The sequence below is a fragment of the Chenopodium album genome, chromosome 20 (assembly GCF_948465745.1).
Source record: "Chenopodium album chromosome 20, dcCheAlbu1.1, whole genome shotgun sequence".
Classification (NCBI taxonomy): domain Eukaryota; kingdom Viridiplantae; phylum Streptophyta; class Magnoliopsida; order Caryophyllales; family Amaranthaceae; genus Chenopodium; species Chenopodium album.
In genome coordinates this window covers 39216640-39242361 of record NC_137853.1, presented here as the reverse complement: position 1 = coordinate 39242361, position 25722 = coordinate 39216640, and the positions used below count along the sequence as shown (strand labels likewise).

Genomic DNA, 25722 nt, shown 5'->3' with positions numbered 1-25722 from the left:
AAGTAACATCAGTAAACTTTTGGCAACTGAAATCTCATATTTAGAACCATGTAATTATGTAGATTTTTACATAATGTTAAACTTAATTATGTATCCATAATTGCAAATACTTAAACCCTAGTAAACCTTTAGGGTTTTTTTTTTTTTACTTCTTTCAATGAGACAGCAATTGTAATATATATGCAAATTTCTAGAGGAACCATGCTACCAGTTAAGAATTTCCTTTCCAACTAAATATGCAGAATTTCCAAGTTTTTGTTCATGAGCTCCAATTTATAAAGGAAAAAAAAATGCAAAAAAAAAAAAAAAAAAAAAAAAAAATCAATTCTGAACCAAGATAAAAGGCAATAAAGGGTCCAAATGAGTGCTGAAAAATAACAAGGAATCTTTATTCAAACTACAAAATCATACCTTCTGGAAGATTTCCATTAATGGGGGGCTTTTGTTCTGCTACTGGGAAATCAAATATGATTGATGATCCAGAAAAATTGCGGGAAAATTGAAGAAATATTTTGCATTAATTGATTTTGCAGAGAGAAAGAGAGGGAGGCAAGAATTGAAGAAAGAGCAAGACAGTGAGTTAGTGACACCAATCAACTGATTAAGTGATTAGCCAGCCCATTGAACGGCCCATGGGCCTTATAAACAAGTCCAAATTCAATAGATTGACAAACTAAGATGATAACAAATTCAGGTATTTCTCAATAATTAAAATTGGGATTGGGTCATTCTCAGTTTCATTTATGAACAAAGCCGTAGAATTCATCATCAAATTGAGGAACAAGTATGATATACTCCCTCCGACCCTAAATAATACGAAGTATAATAATGCTCCGTATGATATTATTTATAGAAGATGAATTATTAAGATATTAGGTTGGATACTTGGAATGTTTAATACGAAGTATATCATTCTATCCGGTAGGTAATTGTGTTAAAATTCTCAAACAAATAAAGTTGATAGCCAAAATAAGAGCATGAAAAGACATATTATTCATAAAGTAGTTGAATTTATAGCACATTAGTTGAGGAAATAACATTCAATAGCAGTGCCCTCTATTCCTCTATCACTGTTATTGCTACTGAGTGTGACTATGAAAGGCTTGAAGATCCATAGACACAAATGCAATGAAGCAAAATTCGGAATAATAAATCTTTTGATGATTCATGTTAGCCAACTCCAAATCATTTTGAGATATTGAGACTAAGGATTTATTGACTATCATTGTTGCATATGATTCATATACTCCTAAAGGACTCTAGAACGCTCTATTGATACCGTTGTATGTTGTAATGGTGTGACCTAAATGAAGTTAGTGACACCCATAATAAGTGTAATTAGCTAGTTGTGGTCCAATTTGGGCTATATTTTTGGATTGAAGTTGGAGGGTTGGGGGTTGTATGTCATCTAATTTATACACAATAAACAAAACAGATTTGCTTTATATCCAATCATCACACATTACGATAACTACATTTCATAGATGGGCAATATTATTCAATTTTGGCTAAAAATAAAGCCACCCCCATCCCAATAAATCATTCTTAACAGAATAATAGTATAAACAATGACCACAAAATAATATAAATAAATAAATAAATATGTAGATTATGGAATTTGAGAAATAATATCTTGACATTATAAACTTAATACAATTCAACAAATATCATGATTATACACATGAATACCCACCATATTAATATTACCAAAAAAATTAAAACATAATTATTTTTAAAAAATGGAGGTAGTTTTTATAAATTTATAAAAATAAAGGGTATGAAAAGCAGACAAATTGGGATGAATAATAAGGGGCCTGATTGAGAAAACACATGATGAGACCCAACATCTAAAGCATCTCAAAGGGGCCCCTTAATTAGCTGCTTTATATTTATAATTAATAATCATAATAATAATGTATAAATATTTATGGTCCACCAGCGCATTTCTCAAGTTGGTAGGCCACTTCAAATTAGCTGCCTAACAACAAAATTTTATTAAGTGTGGAGCGTTCATAAATTGCCAAAAGTTGACCAATTCTCTCTATTAACTATATTCTCTTTCATCACCGACCTAATTATTTTCTTATTTTCAAGTATTCTTCTGCTAGCACTTAAGAATAATTTAAATTCATACCATGTAATTATATATTAAGATTTATTAAGCATGACATCAAATGCAAGGATAATACTGCTTACTGTAAGCTTCTGGATTATGTGTGATGATCTACTATCTTGTATCACAAGCATTCCCGTCACTAATAATATTTATTATTAATAATACTCCCTCCATCTAAGAAAATAATCATGTATGAAATTTTCTAAAATAACAATGATTTGCGATTTGTTTTACCATAATACTTTATTGTGCTCGGAGTGATCCATAGTATAAGACTTGTTACAATTTTACAAATCTAATATACAATACAACGGACAGTATTACTTCGCATATGTTAAAACACATTCTTTATCAACTATTAACATAGAAAATCAGTAATGCTTGCTTCACTTGGTCAAAAAAATCAGATGCTTTCTTAAAAAAAATCATTTTTTTAAGAATAGCCAATTCCATTGCATGCTCAATTTACTGAGATCCTTTTTTGGTATTTCTCCAAATCAAGGGACAAATTTCCCTTTATTTTTGGGGCCCTTGCTTCTTTTTCTTGCTTTTGGCTCCCTCAATATTCAAACTACTACTACTCTGTAATAATCTTCCTCTACCATTTCATCTTCTTCTTACCTTCTTTTCTCTCTCCTTCCTCAACAACAATCCATCTATCTATCATCATTATTATTATTATCGCGTTCGAGTTCCTACTGTACATATTATATCAAAGGAATTCAACTACATACTAATTATCTATGGCACCACCCAACAGATTTTCATCCATGTTACATAGAAGAACAAACAGAATAACTCGTGTTCTAATCTATGCCTTTCTTGAATGGACTCTAATCTTTCTCCTTCTACTAAACTCTCTCTTTTCCTACTTCATCCTTAAATTCGCGCTATATTTTGGCCTTAAACCTCCCTGTTTCCTATGTTCAAGGATTGATCATTTCTTAGACTCCCACAAGAATGACAAAAACAAGAAGACAAAGTTCTCATCCTACTCAGAAATCATTTGTGAGCAACATGCTGCTGAGATATCAAAGATTGGGTATTGCTCCCACCATCGAAAGCTCGTTGAATTACATGACTTGTGTGAAAGCTGCTCTGCTGCTCCATCAGATGATCCTGAAGTCAGCAAATGGATGACAGAGATTGGTATAGTTAAAGCTGAAGATGATGATGCTACAAAGAAGTGTTCTTGTTGTGAAAGAGTATTGATCAAGGTCAATCCAATTAGTAAAGTTTCGTCCTCGGATTTTGTGATCAAAGAAAGAGAATTATTGGGTGATTTTTTACCAGATCAAAATGTGCAGATAGGTTCTGATCAGTCAGATGATCAAGCCAAGTTTGGGTATCAAATATTGGATGATGGTGATGAAGAGGAGAACGAAGAAGTAGTTTTCGAAGCAGAGAAGGAACCTCTCCTTCATAATACTAATGGAAATAAGGGAGAAATTGAGGAGATTATTAGAGTTACAACTCAAAATTTGTGTCCTGATATGCTTCCACAGCATCTAGATTTCTATATTGATCATGATGATTATCGATTAATCCCAGTTGAGTTTATTAATGATGATTCTATCAAGGTGGAGAGTAAAAGTGCAGAAATCAGCAGAAATTTCAAGGAGGGAAGGAAAGAAACTTCATCAGGATTTTCCAGGGAATTCGAGCTTGTTTTCGAGGGAGACGAACTTGTTCTTCCTGGGTGTGAGGTTACTACTATTGCTAAGGATTTGCCTAGTATACAGGAAGAAGAAGAACTTGTGATTGAGAAGGTACAAATTCACAAAGAAGAGGAGAAGATGGAGAGTTCAGACAAATTTGAGCTGGTTTTTGAGGGTAATGAGCTTGTTACTGCAGGTATTGAGACTGAGATATTACATCTTCCTAAAGATGAAGAACAGATGAAGGGTTCAGAGACTTCAGACAAATTTGAGCAGGTTGTTGAAGGAAATGATCTTCTTGCTGGTTTCGAGTATGGAAATTTACAAAGTCCTGCAGTGGACAAGATGCAGGGTTCAGACAAATTTGAGTTGGTTTTTGAGGAAAATAAACTTGTTGCTGGTCCTGACTATGTGAACTCACAAATTCCCGAAAGTGAGGAAAAGATGAAAATTTCAGAAATTTCTCCGGTGGCTTATGAAGGAGATGAGATCATAAGTGAAAATTCACCTACAGAAGAAGAGGAGAGCGTGACAGAGAAGTTGCAAGTTCGCGAACATGAGGAAGAGGATTCACAACTTTCGCAATCAGTTCCAAAGCAGGAAAAGGAGAGAGAAATAGAAATTTCATTTCTTTCAGAGGAAAAAGAAGAGGCTGCAACTACTGAGAGTACACCCATTTCGGATGTGCAGGAGAGAAACAATCAAGCTGTACAAGCTGATAGCCAATTAACAGCTGTGAGTTTAGAGACACCTTCTACTTCTTCAGGTACTGACAGACTTGTTCCAACTTCTATAGTTTTTTTCTTTTAAATTTTGAGTTAATTTGTTATTATACTTCTGAGTCAAACTAAATAATTTAATCCCTATGACCAGATTCTAAGGAGGATAATGCATCTTATTTGATGACTGATGAAACTGATATTGAGGAAAAGAATCAGAATCCAACAGAGAAGCTATTGTTCCAAGAGTATGAGGCAAATCTTGCATCACTTTTCAGGAGTTATGAAATCGAAACTGAAACAAACCAGAATTCAACAGATGAGCTCTTGGTTAAAGTGGATGAACCCCCTACAGCCAGCAAACAAGAAACTCACACACTTACTGACAATGTAGTATGTCATGGTAATATTCAAACCCCCTTGGTTATTGCTTATTTCATTTTATGTTCTTTTTTTGGGCCTCTACATCTGATACTATAATTCTAAAATTCAGATGATGAAATTTGTGAAAGAGGCCTAAATGCCAATGTGAGCATGTCACATGATGAAGTTGAGGAAGACAAAGTTCCTGATACACCAACATCTTCTGAAAGCCTACATAAGAAATTGTTGATGCTAGGCAGAAGGGAATCAGCAACGGAGGAATCACTAGATGGGATGAGTACGATTAGTGAGCATGGGGAAACAATGGAGAAGCTCAAAGTGGACCTACTCACTGAGAGAAAAACTTTGAGAGCGTTATATAAAGAGTTGGAGGAAGAGAGGAATGCCTCAGCAATCGCGGCAAATCAAACAATGGCTATGATAACTAGGCTCCAAGAAGAGAAAGCAACAATGCAGTTGGAAGCCTCCCAGTACCAAAGAATGATGGAAGAACAGTCAGAGTATGACCAGGAAGCACTGCAGATGATGAATGAACTCGTGGTGAAGAGGGAGAAAGAGAAGCAAGAGCTCGAGAAGGAGCTTGAAGTGTATAGAAAGAAGGTGATGGAATATGAAGAAAAAGAGAGGATGAGGATAATGTGTAGGAGGAGAAGCAGGAATTCTTCTGCTTCTTGCAGTTATGGAGAGGAGAGTGATGGTCAATCAATAGATTTCAATCATGAGGTGAAGGATCAAGAAGAAGATGTTGGAATCAGTCCTCACAATCAAGCAGAAAATGGGCACCAAGATACACCAACCGATGCAGTCCTATGTTTACAAGACTCATTGGCCGGGTTTGAAGAGGAGAGGCAGGCAATTCTAGAGCAGCTCAAGGTTTTAGAGGAGAAGCTCTTTACTCTAGCAGAGGAGGAAGAGGAACATTACGAGAACATGAAGCCATTTGAGCAGTTCTATGAAGAGAATGGCAAAGATTTTGACATTAATAATGGGAGTGACAATAATGAGTTTATTTATGTCAATGGAAAACATCAGCAAGACAGGAGGATCAACGATTCAATGCCAAAGAAGCTTCTTCTTCCACTGTTTGATGCAGCAGAGTCATTAGATTCCCCAAATGGAGTGTTAAATGGAAATGAAGATGATTTCCATATTACAAAATTCGAGTTAGAAAAGAAAAGGTTTGCTGTAGAAGAGGAAGTTGATCATGTCTATGAGAGACTACAAGCACTAGAAGCTGATAGGGAGTTCCTAAAACACTGCATTGGCTCGTTGAGGAAAGGTGACAAAGGCTTGGATCTTCTTCAAGAGATTCTACAACATTTACGCGATTTGAAGAATGTAGAAGTTCAAGCCATGAAGAATACAGATCATTGTGCTTCAGTGTAAATCCTTCCATGACATTATTGGTAAACATAAGATCACATCACCCATCAGTTCAACATTGTCATACATCTATCTACACCACAAAATACTGATACTAGTCAGTACCCGTGCTAAAGCAGATTCCAATGTTCATGGTTAAGTTTCGCTATTAGATCAGTCAAAAAGTCTTGATCTAAGGAATTGAAAGATACAGCTAAAGAAGAGGATCAAACTTTTGTCGTCTAGAATTCAGTGAAGGACCCCCCTAGATGGTGAAGGGGAGGTTCAGGGTATGCAAACAAGAAAAAATCAAGGTTTGCTGACCCAATTTTATTTATTTCTTTCATTCTTTTTTGTTTCTGCTTTTGTTCTTTGTCCAAAGTAAATGTAAAAAAAAACCCAAATTTTTGTGGGGTTAGTCTATTTTTTTTCTTGCCCATCACCTCCCTTTTGAGGGAAAAGGGAATGATGGATTTTAAGTGTGTGTAGGATAGTGGAAGTACTCAAAGCACAACCTGTCATTTTGTATTTGTTTTGTGAGGAACTAAAAAACAAGGCCTGGAATTTGCAGAGACTGGGAGATCCAACAATGATTCCAGTCTCAAGCACATAACATTAGTTTTTACCACATAAATCTTAGGATTAGGAACTATATATAGCTGTATTTATTCTTCAATTTTGTTTTGTATCAAAGATTTTGTGGTATAAACTTTTGCCTTTTTTGTAATTCTTTTTCTTTTCTATTTTGTGAGTCAGTTGATCATCACATGGGTTTTGATCAAAGCTTTTGGAGTAAAGTTAGTCTACCTGTATATTAATCTAATGTAATGAATCTGTTCTGTAAAGTATATAAAGTGTGTGTTTGTTTATGCTTATTCCTAATCAAGCTTTATATTCATATAATTTGCTTGATACTCAACATTATTAAGGACAAAGTACATATAATTATGGCAATAAGAAGCCAAAATTGCTTTCATTGTTAGCTTTGCTTAAAGCAAACTACTTTGCTAATTTAGTAGGTACAATTAAGGATTCCTTTGCCCCATGAAAAAACCATGTACACATAATTAGCTATGGAGTACATGATACATATTTCTACACTTAGCTTCTCTCTAATATTTAAAGGCTCAACATAAAACCTTCAGCAAAAATGTAAATAATTTTCTATAGATTGAAGTGTGTATAGATAATTGGTGTGACACATAAATACTTTATTGGATCCCGTGATAATTAAGATTAGGATGGTTTAAAGTATCAATTGTCTACATCTAAAAGCCTATAAATAATTTGGCATAAGAACCTAGAACTTAAAAAGCTTTTGTTTGAAGCTCCATAACAGAGTAGGATACCAAGTAGCACACCTAAGAATAGGTACAAAGAAGATGATGAGCCACAAAAGAAGAAACATATGCATATACTGATAGTGATGGTAGAGAGGAGAATTAAAGCAAAAATGGAACACATTGTCAAAGATAGGAGTCAAAAAGTTCCAGCATGTATTACACACACACACATCAAAGAAATAAAACAGCATGTATTATCACTTGTTGGCTCTGAAACCAGACCACTTATTGACTTTTTAAACTAGTGGTATTGTTATCAATAGATGCATACATAATGCACACATCAATAAGGCACACATCATCTATAGTCAGAGAAAAAATTGTAGAATGTCAATCCACATAGCCTTAATGCAATACTACCTCTGTCAGGATTTAGTTGTCACATTATTAGTATAAAATTCATTATCAATCATGACAACTAATTCAAGACGAAGGGAGTACATGTAGAGTGCCGAGGTTCATCATGGAATTGACACTTACCAAATCGTTACACTGATGCAAAATTCGTGTTTGCTTTTCACCTTTACTCAGTTATGGTTTTCTTTGCTATTCTGCTTCATTGAGTCTAAAGTGGACTTGAAATGAAACAATCCAAAAGACAAAGTGTCTGAATATCTGTAAAGAAAACATTAAAGAAAAAAAAATTATTTCTAATCATGTAGCTCATGCAGAAATAGATGTGAAGCATGCATGGACTTAGGTAACTTATAATACAACAACAATTCAGCATAATGCATTTCTAGGGCTGATCATGGACCAGGCAAAACAACAAACAAATGATCCGGCCATTCTCCCCTAACATTGTCAAAAGTTATCAAGAAAACTAATCAGGCAAGAAATTGATGGCTCAATTCAGGCAGGTGTAAAGCAAAAGGGTTCCAAATATAATCAAGTTTTTTCCAGCAATCTTTTATCACCTTGATATAATTATAGCTTCAATGATAATTACCAACGAATATAAACTCCAAAACAAATATGCAAAGAACAAGGAACTAAAAACGTACTTAGAAAGCAAATTATGCTTTGGTACAATAATCTTCACAAGTGAGACAATAAAAAAGGCTAATATGCTTATAAACCACATAATTGAGAGATTATAGGACATCAAATGTGAAAGACGATAACATTGGGGCCCTTAAGTAGTCATACTGCTTTGGATGCCAAACATTTCAGGTTTTCATTGTCAAACAATCTACTTTAGCAATTAAGTTAATTGCTCCTACAAATTAACACCCACTTATTTCGTTACACTTTCCTAAGAATGCTGTACGGTTTACCTCGTTTGTGGAACAGATGATTTTAGCTTCTACTGTTATAAACAGTTCACTCTAATTCGTACGATCAAGTGCAACTGATTATTATAATCAGAACCATGATACTAATTGTTTACTCAGTAGCCTCTAGCCCTCTACTAGAGATGATAGGTTAATCAAGAGATGTGCATAGCATTTCAACTGTTGGTCCAACTTGTTACGGGGGGTTTAGGAGTTATCTAATACCTTGAAAATTAACTAGTAAACTTCCTCTAGCTTCATCAATAAGTCAAAATCAAGCACAATAACTAAATAATTACTATGTTATCTTGATACTTAAGTATTTAAGTCATAATGTCTGATACAAACATACAATTTTGGAACCAAGTGTGACTGAATATGAAGTTGGTGAATGGTCAATCATGCTGAGAGCTAATAGATTTAACCAAGGGACTGGCAAATTTGTTGATCCCAAACACTATAACTCCTCAAGACTATTGTACCATCACGACGACCACCCAAGAGGCCAAGATAGCACAAAGATTATGTACCACATTTTTACCATTCCTCGAGATCAGCTATGAGTTCTTAAATGCAACTATTTTGTAAAGAAAATTACCTTCCAAGTTCCAACTATAAACTAAAAACTAATTCCTCAATTAAGTCCTCACTTTAACAACTATTAATAAAATCAATCCAATGCTTTCTGACAACCATCAACAGGATCACAGTCATCACACAGAGGGAAATCATGATTCTCAAAGACTAGTCCCCAAAAATGTGTACTAAATTGTATTTCCAACAAACACAAGGAATTATTCAACATAAGCAAACATCATAACATAATAGACATACATGTCAGTTTCCAACCATGTTATATAACTAGTATTTGTACTTTACCCCCACTAAACAAAAAGACTGTTCATCTATAATATACCATAGATCTACATTTTCAGTCCTACAGAATCACTGAATCATAATTCATACCATATAAATGGTATCATCAACCCAGTGACACTAATGATTTCTTGTAATTATAATACTTAACAGGACTATAAAAATCAAGAAAATGTATTATATTCAAATCACTTGGTCATTGGACTAAATTTTACAGCTAGGGGTGTTTAATGAACAAAATTGTGTTACATTTTTCCTAAATATTGAGGTCTTGAGGATAGTTTAAATGTCTAATAATAAATTAATAAGTATAAATCCAGAATAATTAACTAATTTTTATGTCAAATTTATTTGTACCCATTAGTAAAGGATATCCTGAAATTAATTCTTCATATCATACCATTCATTAAAAGCAACTTTTAGAACTACATATAGGTAATTGACAACTTGACATAGTAACGAGTAACGATAACCATTGATTTTGGGATAGTCCAAAGACTCCAAACACTTGAACCACACTATATGATTAGTTATACTTATATGTGTGTCTTGTTGACTCGTTTAACATTCCAACACCTCATATCAATTGTGACGTCAAAAAAACATACTCGTTAGTCAGGGTGATGTACTTCGTATCGTTAAACCCTAGAAGAAAATAAACCCCACATTTATAACTTATTATTATATACTACAGTAGTAAGATTTTTGCAACATACCCTTAATTTATAAGCATAATCTCCCTAAACTATTGGTTGAAATTTGTAAGCATAGTCCACCTAAACTACTACGAGTAAATTCGTATTATATACGACTAATACGAGCAAGTATTATGCCAGTTAGGTGACATATCCATTATAGTTCAAATCTTCAATTGGGTCAACTCCCAAAATTAGCCAAGATTATAACTATCAAATTTCCATTTTTTTTTTTTTTTTTTATCCTTACAAAGTATTTACAAAAGAACAAAAATTCAACAAAATTGTAAAGGGGTACAGTAAGCTAGTGATGTTGAGATGGTAAATCATACCTTGTTTTGTTGTGGCAAATTCTAGAAGAAGACATGATTGATATCAGAGAATTTTGGCCTGCTTTCTGAAAATTCGATTGAAAGAAAAACAGCAAACCCAAATTAATTGCGGGAAAATGGATTGAGTGAAATACTGAAATTGGACAATTGGTCACGCAACTTACACCCATGGTCTATGGACTATGATCTATGAGTATGGGCTTTATCTAAATCAAGTGTAATGGACCATGTTATAGAGCTTTTAAATTTGGTCGGTGTTCGGTTCGGGTTCGGATCAATTATGGATGGGTCAGGTCACCCCAAATCCTGAATAGTCGGATTAATGTGCACACTACCACTATTTATCTCTTTTATAGATGTATCAGATTAATGAACTACGGAGTATATTTTCATTTAATTTAGTTATTTTCAATACGACCCATTTTAGTTCTTTAAATTCAGGGATTAAAAAAATAAGCATGTGTTTTGGTTCAACTAAACTTTACTTGGGCTTAAGAGATTGAAGGTCGACAATATTAAATGCATCATGCAATTGGGATGCATCGTTAACTTAAAGCTTATGATAAGAATTGATAGAGTACATAAACCAATCATGAACTTCAACCATCAGATTAAGCTTTTGATTGACTTGTAATCATCAAATGACAAAAAAACAAATTGATATTAATGTTTATGGAAGTTGAACATAAATACAACAAATAGAAGTACATGATAACACAAGGTTAACCATAAATAAATTGAAGCCTTACTAGACGATATATCATGCTTAATACGAGCGATTTGAAATAAGCACATCATTAACTAATTTGTCTAAATTAACACACGAGGATCCATGTGGACTCATGGTTGCTTCAAAGGCCAAATTCTTCAATTTCATGACATTCTTCATCATATCCTTTCTCTTTTCTCCTTCCATAAACTCATTTAACACCTTAGTAACTTCACCTCTTTTCTTAACTTCACTTATATTTATACCAATACCTAAACAATTACAACAATACCAACAAGTAGTAAATTGCTCAAGAAAAATAGGGTAACAAACCATTGGAACTCCATTGCATATGCTCTCAGTTACCGAGTTCCACCCACATTGTGTCACGAAACCTCCGATAGATGGATGAGCCAAGACCCTCTTTTGGTCACACCAACTCGCGAATATACCCTTATGTATAACCTCATCTTCGTACCCAACCGGAAGAGTATTAGACCTACCTTTAACTTGGTTAGGTCTAACGATCCAAAAGAATTTTACTTGGCTATTAGCAAGCCCCCATGCTAGTTCATCAAATTGTTCCTCGGTCAATTGTACAACTGTCCCAAAGCTTATGTATAAAACCGAGTTTGGTTCTTGAGAGTCAAGCCATTGCATATATTCATGAATTTCTTCCAAACTTGTACTCGAACAATGGATATGATTATTATTATTTCCTTCAATATGATCAAATAATAAATCGAATGGACCGACAGCATAGATGTTTGGTGAATAAGATGAAAGATCTTCTAGGACATGTTTCTCTAAAGCATCAAATGTGTTGAGGATAAGTGCTTTTGATTTTAGAGCTTTTTTCAAAAATGAGCTAACAAATTTCAAACAAGAATGATTTGGATCTGTAGTTCTAAAACTAGCTGATAAATCCTTCAAACGTATTCCCTTCAAACTTGGTATCCAATCAATAATCATCTCAAGATAACCATTTGTAAGGCAACTTGAATCTGCACCGCATATAATGTAGATGACATATTAACATTTAACATCGATCTTTCTCAATGATTTGTCTCTTTGGTTTATAGGAAAATTAAAACTTGACCAATAATTTTATTATTTTTTTTAAAAAAAAAAAAAAACAATTATAATAGTAGAATAACTTTTGAGTGGCTACACAAAAATTGTATGTACCCATTAAAATACATTAAAGTAGTTCGGAAAAAAATTTGATCTGACAAGGGGAAAAAAAAAGTTATAGAAACAATCCACCTTTTTCAGTTTCTTCTCCTTCAATGTCCTCCTTTGCATCCCTAGTTGAATGTTTTTTTTTTTTTTTTTTTTTTTATTCACTCACCTTATTTTTGCTAAACTGAAATTATTTTTGTTGAATTTAAATTATGTTTACTAAATTGAAATTATTTTTACAGATAATCTTATATTTCTTCTTAAAAGCTACTGGTTTATATTTTAATTCAACAATATTTTTTTTTCTTTGAAACATTTAATTCAACAATATTAAAGGGGTGATTGTTTCTATAACTTTTTTAAAAATTTAATTCAACATTATTAAAGGGGTGATTGTTCAACTTTATTCTTTTTTTTTAGAAGGCATAAAGTTGGACTATATTTTAATTCCTTTTCTCATTTATCATTTTTTTTTTTTTTTGATTTTTTGAGACGGTTTTTTTTTTTCCTTTCTTATTACTGAAATGTTATGATCTGATCTATAATGATGGCTATAATTTTTATGTAATTATTTTGATATCATCCCTATAAAGAGTGTTGTATTACTTATGAAAATAAAAGGGATATGTTGAAATAAAAGATAGTCAATAATTCAACAACTTTAAAAAAACAAGCTAAGAATAAAACTCAATCTACCTTTGAGGGGTATAATGCCTTTGTCAAGAAGCTGACTTTGTTGCAAGTAACCCAACACACCACAAGCGCTAATAACATCCAATGCAACAGCCGGAATCCCCATTTCATCGGCCACATCAAGGGTGATCAACAACATTGCAACATCAATAACCATGCAAGACACCGGCGGCAATAATAATGGATCTTTGTCACTCTTATTGTAGTCGTTACGACCAAGTTTTACGAGGACCTCCTTAAGGGAAGGTCCCAAAGTACCTTGAAAAACAGAATCAACGGAGGATTGCATGTCTATTGAATCGTCGAGAATGGACTCGAATTTAAAGGTAGTTTTAGAATCACCCCTAGAAGAAAATGTATTGTCTTGGGTTTTAGATTGAAAGAGGGTTTGATGAAAGTAGTTATTGCTAAGAAAGGTAATATGGAAACCATATTTGTAATGAAGTATTTGAGCAAATTTTAGCATGGGAAATATATGACTTTTTGATGGAAATGGGACGAAAATTGCATGCTTCATCATCTTAATTGATAATTAGCTTGCTTTCTTAATTATTTCTTATTGACTAGGTTGTTCTTGTACAATCGTTACTCTTCTTAGCTGCTTTCTATTTATATAGATAATTAAAGTTATGCTAGCTCCCTTTATTCGTTGTTGATTGGTTTATATTTTTTGGTTGAAAAAGGTGGCAATTATTGGGAACTTTTTTTTTTTTTGGTGGAAATTATTGGGAACTTAAAAGTACGTGTAGGCAGTGGCAGAGCTATTAAGTGGCCTGGGTGGCACCAATCCTGCCATTTTTTTATTTTTTAAATTTTATTAAGTGAGGAATTTTAAAGAGAGGAAAGATAGGCATTTGTAAATGTATTACATTGATTAAAATATTTTTAAAACATATGATAGAGAGAGAAAAGAGGAGAGAGATAGGAAGAGAGAGGTCTATAGGTGGACCCTACCTATTTTTTGGTCGGATTGTATCACGTGATGGGGGACCACATATTGATAGTTCCACTGAAAGTTTATATGGTACCATTGAATCCTCAGTGGTAGTATTTATGCATAAATTTTGTACAACTGAATGCATATATAATATCATTATGCGCATATATGGTATCAATGTATATTCAGTGGTACCATTTGATCATCCAATGATACCAGAATATGCAATCGTTTGTACATATGTATAATTACATTAATAGCCCTTGTTATGCATTTGTAAATGCCTAACTTTCCTCCATTTCTAGTTTCTCTTATTAAGTTAAAGATGTAAAGTTATATGTTAAATACAAATTATTTAATGTTATAAATAACATCAAATTAGCTTTATCATAGTGGTAATGTATTGAATTTGTGTTAAAAGTCTTGGGTTCAAGTCTTTATACAAGCATTTTATTTTTTTTATTTTTTTTATTTAGTGCCCCTCCATCTTAAATATTCTACATCCACCACTATAGTCTGTAGGGATGGATGATTGTACGTTGAAATTCTCGTGGTTTCATTTAATAATTGTCGTGGGCACTTAAATAAAAACAAAGGGAGTAGTAATTTTTATTTTGTGTTTTACCCGCTTCACCTTTGAGCTAATTTGGATTCGGAGCTCGGTTTTAGGTGGTTAGCTAAGTTCCAGTCTCCTTCCAATTGTTATTAAGTGATGGAATCGAACATGCATTTCTCCCTTTTTTTTATGAGAGAATATATATCAAAGGTGGGATTATTTAGGGTCAATCCAAAGGTTGGATTATTTTGGAAGAACCAGCGAAAGGTTTATAAAAAAAATAAATAAATTAAATAAATTTAAAAAAAAAAAAAAAAAAAAAAGAAAAGACATCACCAACAGATTTATGTAGACCTCACTAAAAATAAGATCACAAATTACTGTACTGAATTAGCCTGATAATTAGTCATAGATAGGACCCTCGAACTGAGAATCACTAGTCAATTTCCAACTCCCATTTTTTACTCTACCTACTCTCAATCTCTCATGGACTCTTATTACATTTAATTGTCTCTTTGTCTCCAGACTTTATTTTGTCAAATTTTGTCATTCCAAACTTTTACATGAAACTTAAAGGTTCATTGAGTGGAAACCTGGCCACAACCCACAAGACCACTATGCACCTAGGCGTAACAACTAATTTGCATACCGACGTGACATACCGTGTATCTGTATCTACTAGTAAGTCCATATTCAATAATCTAAGAACCTGTTTCAATTTACTGAAAACAAATGAGCTGAACTGATTGTGGCTGAATTGAACATAACTGAACTGAATAAAGCTTAAATGAATTGTTTATGAGTGAAGGAAATTAGGAATGAAACTGAACTAAACTGAAGGGACCTGAAATTAAGTTGAATAGATTAAGCCCTTAACTATACAAGTGTTAGGCTCTTTAAAATTAGAGGTGTTATCTGATAAAAAGGCAATTAAAAGCTGGCATCGGTTTAAATTAAAAGTAAAGAGCTCGACAAAAAAATAAAAAATAAGTGCCATGCATGCATGATGGAACATTGGAACCTGTCAAGAGCATCTTGCCATTTGCCAACAATGAACCCTTGCTTGATTATAAAGAATTGGGAGATGAATATTATTAGACCTTAATTATTATTTTATAAGTTAACAGCCTTAACACCAACGTGTATTTTCACTAGATCAATTATTGATGTTGGTATCCAATGCAATGGACTATAGAGGAAAATGATAGGTTACACTAGGCACTCAAAAATTCTATGTTAGTGCTTGTTTGGCATCATTTTTGGTTTTCAGTTTTCTTTTTTTTAAAACTAAAAACCAAAAACAGTAAACAAGAAAAAAAATATCTGTTGTCAGTTTTCAAAATTATCATGATTTTAAAAAGTCCAAATAATTTTTAATTTATTATGTGACATATATAATATACTTGTAAAAAACAAAAAACAGAAAACCACAACCAAACAAACCCTTAGTGCTTGTTTGACATCATTTTTGGTTTTAAGTTTTCTGTTTTTTTGAAAACTAAAAACCAAAAACAGGAAATATAAAAGGAGTTTCCACAGAAAACCACAGTGATGCCAAACGAACCCTTAGTTTTTGGCTTTGAGAATGAAAATGGTTTTATGCTTTCTCTTACTTTGAGAGGGATAAGGGCCATAAGGCCATGTTTGTCTGGGCCTACCTTTATGGGTAAGCTAAGTTGGGTTAAGGTTAAGGGGCCGGTGTCAAGGGAGGAGTACCCAAATTAAGGGAATAAAATACATGAGTACCTTTTTTATTTATTTTAAAGAAAGCTAGAAGTACCATTAATTAAGATTTGGATAAATTGTCCATAATACATGGGTACCCTAACGTATAGGTGATTGTGTGAATTTACTCTTCGATTCTTCTCTTTATTTTCATTTGGAATTTCAGTATTATTTATAAGATGGGAAGATTGATTAAATTACCCTTAATATATAAAAACATAATAGTCTTGTTAGGCCTTTTACTCATTTGTAATTCGTCTCAATAATTATACAATAATAATAATAATTGTTATGGAGTACATTCTTTAGTAAAATGAAATTACATATAATTATGGTCAAATTAATATACAGACAAATGTGCAAAGGCAAAAATAGAAAGAGCATATATAATTGAGGGAGCAACTAGTCGCAAAAGCAAGTACACCAGGCATGCCGCATGCCACATCCATCCTTCGAGTTTTGGACAATAAATCATCAAATCCAAGTTTATAACCAGATATAAGATATGCAAATCAAGTGACAAACTTGTAATTAAACACACTATGCACAAGTAAACTTGTTATCTCAATTAACAGTTTTTCCCTAGAACAACCACTATTTGAGATTACGATTTTTCCCAGAAAACAATTAATTGATTATGTGATTTCACCTAGAGATGGAAATGGGGCGGGCTGACGTGAAAATGGCCCAAAACGACATGGAATGAAAAACTTGTTGGTGGGTCGTGTTAGACTCCATTTCAAATTCACCACAAACCAGACATGAGTACAACGGGTCATGCCGCGTTCTTACTCATTTATGTTTTCTAGTTTACTAAAAAATTAATACGTTTTTAACACGACACGATTAGAAATATATTAGTCACTAGTTGTTTGTCTGAATGCTCGAATATTCACATGAAAAAAATTTAATTTATATATTACTATAACTTTGTAGTTGTTTATAGATTAAGTATACACTTAATATTTTATTTACTTGAAATTGTAATTGCTACTTCGTATTATTTAGGCTGTATAATTTCTTCTTCTTCTTCTTTTTTTTTTTTATTATTATTTATCAATTTATCTTATTATTTTTAGAAGAAAAAAAAATTTGACCATAAAATTTTAATGTGAACGCGATACGTGTACTTCTGGGTTAGTGATTACTTTAGTAAAGTACAAAGTATTGATTGATTGATTACACGAGCCACACTAGCTCGAAATGACCTACATGGCAGGCTGGTACGTCCCGTGCCCATTTTTCGTATTACAATTTTCTCCTTTAATTTGCATATTCGATTTATCTAGTTGAAAAATTAGGGCTTACTTAAAAGGAAAAAAAAAAAAAAATAATAAAACAGGGCAAATAATTTAAGAAGAAAATTCCCTCCATTGCAAATTGGAGAGAGAAGGTGACATTGTCGACAATTGCAGAGTGGAGTTATGGAGGGAAGGCGATTCAGACGGCAAGCAAGAGTTCGAGCTCACACCCTTTTACCCCTGCGCTCTACTCGTCTTTCTAACACCATTTCTTGCTGGTATCTTCTTCCTCTTTTTATCTTCTGTGTTTATATACTTTCCAATCAATTTCTGCAATTCTAATTTCTGGGTATTATTCAAAATCTCCAGGTATTGTGACCTTAAAATTTCTCGCTTCAATGAACCCATTTACCAATTTGGGCATAAATACGCCAGGTCAATTTTATGCATAACTTTTTATGTTTAAATGTTTGATCTTTATTTATCTTGCTTGATCATAGATTGCATAATATTTTGTTACTTTGTAATTAATAGTGAATATATGTATTTTTTATGAAAATAATATCCGGGTTTCGGGCCCGAGTATGATTGCAGCAAACATATTACTCATTGATTATCAATTTGTTCAAGAGTGTTGTTCATAGTGATTTATTGTGAAACTTAAGGTTTTTGTTTGGAGATGTACTTACCTTTTGTGGAGGAACTTTTGCTGGATTTTAATTAGTTTATGAGGCGAAAAGTATGAGGTGAGCTAATTTGATGACTAATGCCATTGATGATTGATGTATAGGTGTAGATAAATTTGTAGCCAGAATTTTGTCCTCTTTATAAAGGTTGTGTCATACTTATGTCATCTCCATTACTTAATTCCTAGTGTTTTCCTAAAAAAAGTTGAGCTCCAAGTGGTGACAAAATCACCATTAAGCTTAGATTCGACTTTAGCTATACATCTTATATTGTATGTGTGACTATTATGCTTGGGCTGAGGAGATTTCGAGCTGTCCCAAAATGATATTAGTGATTATACTAAGAGTTATAGTCGTATTTAGTGCTCCCCATCATGCTGATTTGCATATTATTTGAAAGAAAACTTGTTACATCTTCTTGGATGGTGGTGATTATGCTGTGATTCATGATGAAGAAGTTTGGACTTTAGAGTATATCTTGTTGCGTAGCTGTGTGTCAAAAATTTATTTGCTCCACTGAGTCCACTCAGATTAGCTGTCTAACTTCTGAAAGTCATGGAGTATAAGGCAGAAAAAACTTGGAATGTTTGTTATGTCAAAAGAAAAATTCTTACCTTGTATGAGTTGTATCTTGTATGTGCTGAAGTGCCACCGAATCATTATATGTATTGATAATGTCCGTATTCTTCTTGCTTTTCATCTCTTCAATATTGTTTATACTTTATAGTATGTCACCCACACCATTATAATTTCTCTGGGGAAGATGATGTACATCTTGAACCATTCAAAAGATATTGGGACTTGCAAAGAAGAACAAAAACAATGATATGCTCTGTCGGCTGGGTTTGCTGTTATATTTTAAACCATTAGGATATCAAGAAGGTTAGAAACTTAGAATATTCCAGATTTTCAGAATGAGGAATTAGAGTATTATTTTGGCTTAAGAATATTTCAGATTTAACAAATAACACAGGCATGTTGTGCATTCCTCACTCTCACCAAAATAGAGTGCTAGGACAGATATTTTGTGACCAAGCCACTGCATTTATGTTATTATGGTGGAACATTTTTGGTATAGTTGGCTGCTGTTTCATACTTTCATGATAATTGGGGTCAATATCTTCGTCCAGAAATTGCGCTTGAAGGTCTATCTTTGTTGGCTTGTTGCATCAGTCTTTAGCTGTTTGTCAGTGTCCTGTTAATCTGTCATTCAAAACAGTCTCCCATCTACATCACATTTGCAGCTTTTTTTTCTTTATTGTATGTTAAGCTATGTTCCACAGTAGATGCCGTGGCTTTCTTATATTGAATGACATGAACATGAATGTCCTTTATCTGTTATTGCTTAGCTATATGGTGATTGCTTCTACAGATATTTGAGAGTTTGGTTTTCTGTGGGAGTTGGTTTCAGTTTAAGTGTGCTTCTTGGAGTCACCATGGTTAGAAAATACCCCCTCCCAACAACAAAAAAAGATTTTCCTTTTTTCCACCTTTCTTGATTCATGCATAACTTTCTGATTTATGTATGGGCAGATTCTTATTTGGGAATCAGTGGCTACTTTATGTCTATCTGACGGAAGAGATAAAATAAGTGATCTTTTCAGCTCCTTACTGTTTGGTGCTAACCCCTCTGTGAGCTTCTGCTTTTCTCTTTCTGCCCCAATTCTTCCCACAAATTCTTTAAGTACGTACTTAGACAATAGACACTGATTTCCTTCTTCGAGCAAAGTTGTCTTGAAGAAGGTTCTTCTGGAATGCTAGAAAGGCATATTCAGTCATCATACTGCTTGTGTTAACACACTATTTCCATCTTGCAGGTTTTTGGCTTTTATATGTCATTGACTGATGTTTTGTACTTGGTAGTCTCCACTGTGGTATCTGTAGCAGTGCATGAATTTGGACATGCCGCTGCTGCCGCAAGGTCATCTCTCTCTCTCTCTCTCTCTCTCTCTCTCTCTCTCTCTCTCTCTCTCTCCCTCTCTCTCTAGCTGTTTTACTTTCAATGTAATGTAAGATAAGATATCTAGGCTTTGAGCTTAGCTAGTTGATAATGCATCTGAAGTTTTAAACTTAAGATTTGTGAAACAATAGTCGGACCAATATATGTGCATGTATAAGGTGCCAGCTACTCCTCCTGTACATATTCAAAAGTAGTAAAGGAATCTGATTCTGCAATCATTTTCACTTTCTTTTACCCCCTCTTTTTTTAATATATGCAGGGTAGTAGTTCAAACTTGTGATAGCATCTCCAATATGTGTTCAAATTAACTTTGAATATACTTACTTATAGCCCTTTGTTGCTCTCTGATTTTACCGTCTACTATGTGCTAATAACTTGCAAGAGTTGGAACTTTTAGTACGATGCTTAACTAGTAACTAGAATGCAGTGTACAACAGCTATAAGCTTGGGTTTAGGCTTGTTATTAATCTTACTATCCAATGCAGTCTGTTAGGGTTGTCGTATAGAGATGGTGCCTATTGGGCTGGATAGCCTTGAAAGGGCTGCAAACAAATATTATTCTATTGATGACTGAAGGATATTGACTTATTGATGACTGAAGGTATAAATAAGAAACGAAGTTGGGCCAATTGTGGAATACTCATTGACCTCTGCCATTTTAATGAATAATGATAACTCTATGTAGGATATACTTGTTCCTGCTGCCTGTAATTCTTGAGCTTCAATCAGCCTTGTCTGTATTCTACTTAGCTTATGTTTGCATCCTTCAGGTGGTGCTTTGGCTTGATTTCTACTCTTTAGTAGGTCAAACAATTTAATTGACACTTTCATACTTGTTATCGAGTCATGAAATGTTTAAGGCACTGTAATTCTTCACTTCTTAAGTATTTAGATGAAGTATAGCGTAGACTTTATTGTAATTTGCTATTGTCTATCTGATGTCATTTGCATACATTTGAAGTAATTTTACAGTAGTATGATATCCTAAAGTCAAAACCTGTTATTTTGCATTAAGGTTATAGCTAATATGAAGTATATATCAAGGACAAATTAAAAGATCTTATATGCTGCCCTTTTTCTTTGGGGGGGGGGGGGGGGGGGCGGAGGTGGGGAGGGGACACAATATTAGGTAATACTGATTATTCTCACTGAGGTTCTCTGACACACCATGCAAGTCAAATATGGCTAAAAGTTTCAATTTTCACAACTTCTCCTGTGTATGCAATTTCTTCTCCATAATCTCCACCTTTATTTTCCAGCTGAATCCCACAAAGTTATATAGCTGTTTGACCTAGTTTAATTGTGCTTATGTCAGCAGAGTCTAACCTGATGATGTGATGCTTATTTTGACGACCCAGATTTTTCTTGTAGCTATTTTTTTCCCTACCGGTGCTGCATATTTGAATGAGCTAGTCTAGAAACCTGTTATTGCTGAAACTACATATGAAACATCTTTTAAGATTTTGCTACTGTAGAGCTGTCTTCTCATCTTTGCTGCTCTAGGGACCTCTTAAATGGGAAGCAGTGAAGGAATACAGTTGGAGTACATTGCCATATTTCTAGCTGTTCTGTTTCCAGGGGCATTGGTTGCACTTAATCACGAATTATTGCAAATTAAACCACACTCTGCTGCCCTTCGTATATATTGTGCTGGTATCTGGCACAATGCTGTGGTGAGTTAAAAAAAATCTGAATCGTCTTAGTGAGTGTTGATTGTCAATTGTAGCTAATGCATTACGTGATCTGGATTTGGAATTTACTCTGAGAGATTAGCCATGTGGGTTACTTAGAGCTAACTGCTTGGATTCTTTGTCAAGTTTTGTGCAGCTTGTGGTTTGGCGTTGTTGCTATTGCCTCTAATGCTTTCTCCTTTCTACATACATGGGGAGGGCCCCGTGGTAATATTACATCTATAATCTATTTCCATGTGATGTTTGTACATACATCAATTTGTTTGTAAGCAACCTGATGATGGGCTTCTTATATGGTTGGCATATATAATCTGAGTGCAGGTACTGGGTATCTCTGGAAGCTCACCTGTGTCTGGTTATCTGTCTCCTGGTGATGTCATTGTGTCATTGGATGGAAATAAAATTAGCAATGCACGAGAATGGCTAGAAATGGCAAATTTTCTGGAAAAGCAGACGGTGAGCTCTGAGTCCCAGATTATGAAAGGATTTCTGACTGTTAATAGGAAAACTTACTGTGTCCCTAGTTCTTTAATGGAGAAAAGTGTAACTGTGCTCTTGATGAGTAACCAGACTGTTTGCCCCGATGAGCACTTTGCTTTTGTATCTGTTCCCTGTTTCGAATCAAGTGCTCATTCTTCCAACAAAGAGGCATATGATATTCAGAGAATTAATAATAATGGATACTGCCTCAATTCTGCTGATATTGTCAAGCTTAAAAGTTGCAAAAGCTTGTGGACAACTGATATTAGAAGTAGTTGCGTATGCTCAGAGGTAGACCTCTTCATCTGGTTTATCTTATTTTTAATCAATTTATTTTGTTTATTGGGTGAAGATCTCTAAATTTGTGGATCTGGTTTGGTTTGAGACTGCATTACTATGCATCTTGACCTCTGCAGACCTTGTCTACTATGAGACACGAGACATGTGACTTTTTTATGTTTAATACCTGGTTTAAAATAGCCATCAGCCTAACATACACCATCTGAAATTGCTCCCCCCCCCCCCCCCCCCCCCTCTTAATTACATTTTATTATTTTTTATTTTATCTTTGCAGAATGAGCTGTGCATGTCACCAGTTCAAATGCCTGGTGTTGTGTGGGTTGAGATTATGTATAGAAGTCCTTACTCTCTTCAATGCATGAAACTAGAAAATAACCTGACTGTTGTGGAGAGTTCTGATTCTGGGGATGACTGTCACAAGTCTTTTCTATTTGTTGGTGATGTGATTTCTATGGCACATTCAGTGAGTATGACATCATTCCAACCACGTGTTGCTTCTCCGTTTGGCGCATATCTAGCAGATATGCTAGAGAAGATTTTGGCGTGCACCTTCCAAGTGTCGGTTGCTTTGGCCCTCCTCAACAGCCTTCCGGTATGTTCACTGGTACTGCATATTTTTCACTGGACTTATGCATTGTATTAGTCTTGTCTTGAGATGTACACTTATCATTCTTAAACTTTTATCTTGGGATGCGATGCTCTTTTTGTTACAACTGGGAGAAAATTTATGTTTTTGGGTAGGCTGATATGTATTGCTTTTAGTAAATTAACTTAAGTTTTTACCTTATTAAACTTTTATCCTTCTTAAACCTTGTTGATCCTGCTTATCTTTTAGGAAAGTAACATAAGCAGGTTATAAATTATGAAGGTAATAGAGAAAAGATTGATCCATCCGTTATTGTGAGTTTGCTGCTGGCCTACTGCATCTCCAAAATTAAATTAAAGCAATGTTATTGGTCCATCCGTGATGACTCAGATTTTTCAATAACTTGCTCACACAAAATAATATCAAAATAGAGAGAAAAGATTGATTTATTGATTGCAAAATTAAAGTTTTTTACAAACTAGTAGCTTGGAGGCTACTACTCTCCAAACTAGTGAGCTGTAGCTTGAGGCTATCACTCTCCAAGGCAGTGGCTTTAGGTCACAAGTCTCCTCAATTATCCTCACCAGTTGCCTGTCACCATCTTTTTCTCTCTCTTTATTTATGTACATGGTTTCATCAATCCCTATGATGATTCTAGACTAAGCTTTTGTCATATGTGCATAAATGCCCTCTCTCAATTCATTGCATATTCTCTTGTTTATACTAAATTTGATGACTACTAAGTATAACACTGTTAGACTACCCGTAATGCCCCTCCCCCAGGTTGGTAGTCAGTTCATTACACCATCCAACTAATCTAAGTGAGATTAAAAGACGGATCTGGAAAATAATAAATTTGCTGGTAATGTGCCTAACTTGTGAGATCCAGGGATGCTGTGGAGTTGTGGAGTGTTCACTCCCTTCTTGTTAAGAGTGATGTCATGGGTCTGAAAATTAAGGTCTTCTGGTTTCCTAAAAATTGTAGGCCATATTCCTTTGCCACACTCACTCAAGACTGCTGACTTTTCTTATCATCTGGAGTGGGGACTGAAGAATTAGATGTTTACAGTTTCTAATCTCCACATGTACTATTTCAATCTATTGTCTAAAGCGCAGTCTGATTTAACTCTTATCTTAATGATAAAATTGTATTGCTCTATTGTGCAACCTGATCATCAAGTCATGTATGACATTGGACAGTAAATACTGAAATGATGGTGATCTGTATTTTACCAGGTCTACGGTCTCGATGGTGAATCAATCTTGGAGGCAAGCTCTTTTTATATTACTGTTTTGAGTCCTGGGAGGAGGAAACTCTTGCTTCAAGCTTCCCTATTTGGGGGCTCCATCATTTCTTGCCTTGTATTTATTAGAATATTTCTCATTAAATTTTGGTAAGTTTTTTTTTTTTTTTTTTGGGTGTTGTCAGCTAATTCCTGGAAATCATGGTATATGGATTATGTTGCAAAAAATGTTTTCATCTCTCTGTCAATGCCAAATTTCCGGTTTTTATGATACCTTCTTTTTGCACTGAATATATATCCCCATTTTCTGCTTTTGTGGCTGTCTTTTGATGATCCTGCCACTGAATTTTCTTATTGATCTTATTAAAGCACATGAAAAGTCACCTGAAAGTGCATTCATAGGAGTCACATACAATCTTCATAAAACATATGTCATGTGATTAAAAATATCCATGTTGCTATAATGCTATCATATTTTTACTTAGTAATACAGTATGAAAATACATAAAGTGCCCAAAATTCAGATAACAAGATTTCTAATTGTTTCACCATTATAATTTGTGTATTTTGATCCTTATACAGAAATCAACAGTAATCTTGTATTCTTGTTGCATTTCTAAGCTGCTTTGTACCATTAAATCATTCTTAAGCTCAGCCTAGTTAGATTGGTCCTCCCATAATCCATTACCAGTAATTGATTTCATTCCTTCAATTTGTATCACCCTGTTCAAGCTGAATTAATCATCCAGTGTTGTCCATCTGCTTTGACGTGGAACTTATTGACTCGAGTAAATAATCTGACAGCCAGTCTGACACCTTTATCATAGTAGGATGAGATACAGTTGTGACCAAATAGAGCTCCACCTGACCTCAATAGCTTGTAAGCCTTATTGATATCGAACCATGCTGAGTGGAATTCATGCCTTGCATTAATCTCGATTAAGTCACCATAGATGCCCTATTCACAGAGCTT

General features: G+C 34.1%; 3 protein-coding genes across 3 annotated transcripts; 2 read left to right on the top strand and 1 right to left on the bottom strand.

The window, feature by feature from the left end:
- The first annotated feature begins 2502 nt into the window (after positions 1-2502).
- Positions 2503-7092, top strand: LOC145599014 (myosin-binding protein 2-like). The gene is made up of 3 exons (XM_081655424.1): positions 2503-4540; positions 4648-4896; positions 4987-7092. The coding sequence occupies exons 1-3, from the start codon at positions 2860-2862 to the stop codon at positions 6261-6263; spliced, it is 3207 nt and encodes a 1068-aa protein (XP_081511550.1). The 5' UTR covers positions 2503-2859; the 3' UTR covers positions 6264-7092.
- Positions 7093-11401: 4309 nt separating this feature from the next.
- On the bottom strand, positions 11402-13708 carry LOC145599040 (7-deoxyloganetin glucosyltransferase-like). The gene is made up of 2 exons (XM_081655452.1): positions 13347-13708; positions 11402-12472 (listed from the first exon to the last, which is right to left on the bottom strand). Exons 1-2 carry the CDS (start codon positions 13630-13632, stop codon positions 11526-11528), a joined length of 1233 nt encoding a protein of 410 aa, XP_081511578.1. The 5' UTR covers positions 13633-13708; the 3' UTR covers positions 11402-11525.
- A 4212-nt stretch (positions 13709-17920) lies between these two features.
- LOC145598950 (membrane-bound transcription factor site-2 protease homolog) lies at positions 17921-25054 on the top strand. Its single transcript, XM_081655349.1, has 10 exons — positions 17921-18080; positions 18172-18237; positions 19861-19927; positions 20022-20120; positions 20306-20409; positions 21974-22121; positions 22266-22346; positions 22461-22910; positions 23194-23511; positions 24742-25054. The coding sequence occupies exons 1-10, from the start codon at positions 17986-17988 to the stop codon at positions 24901-24903; spliced, it is 1590 nt and encodes a 529-aa protein (XP_081511475.1). The 5' UTR covers positions 17921-17985; the 3' UTR covers positions 24904-25054.
- Positions 25055-25722: the final 668 nt, after the last annotated feature.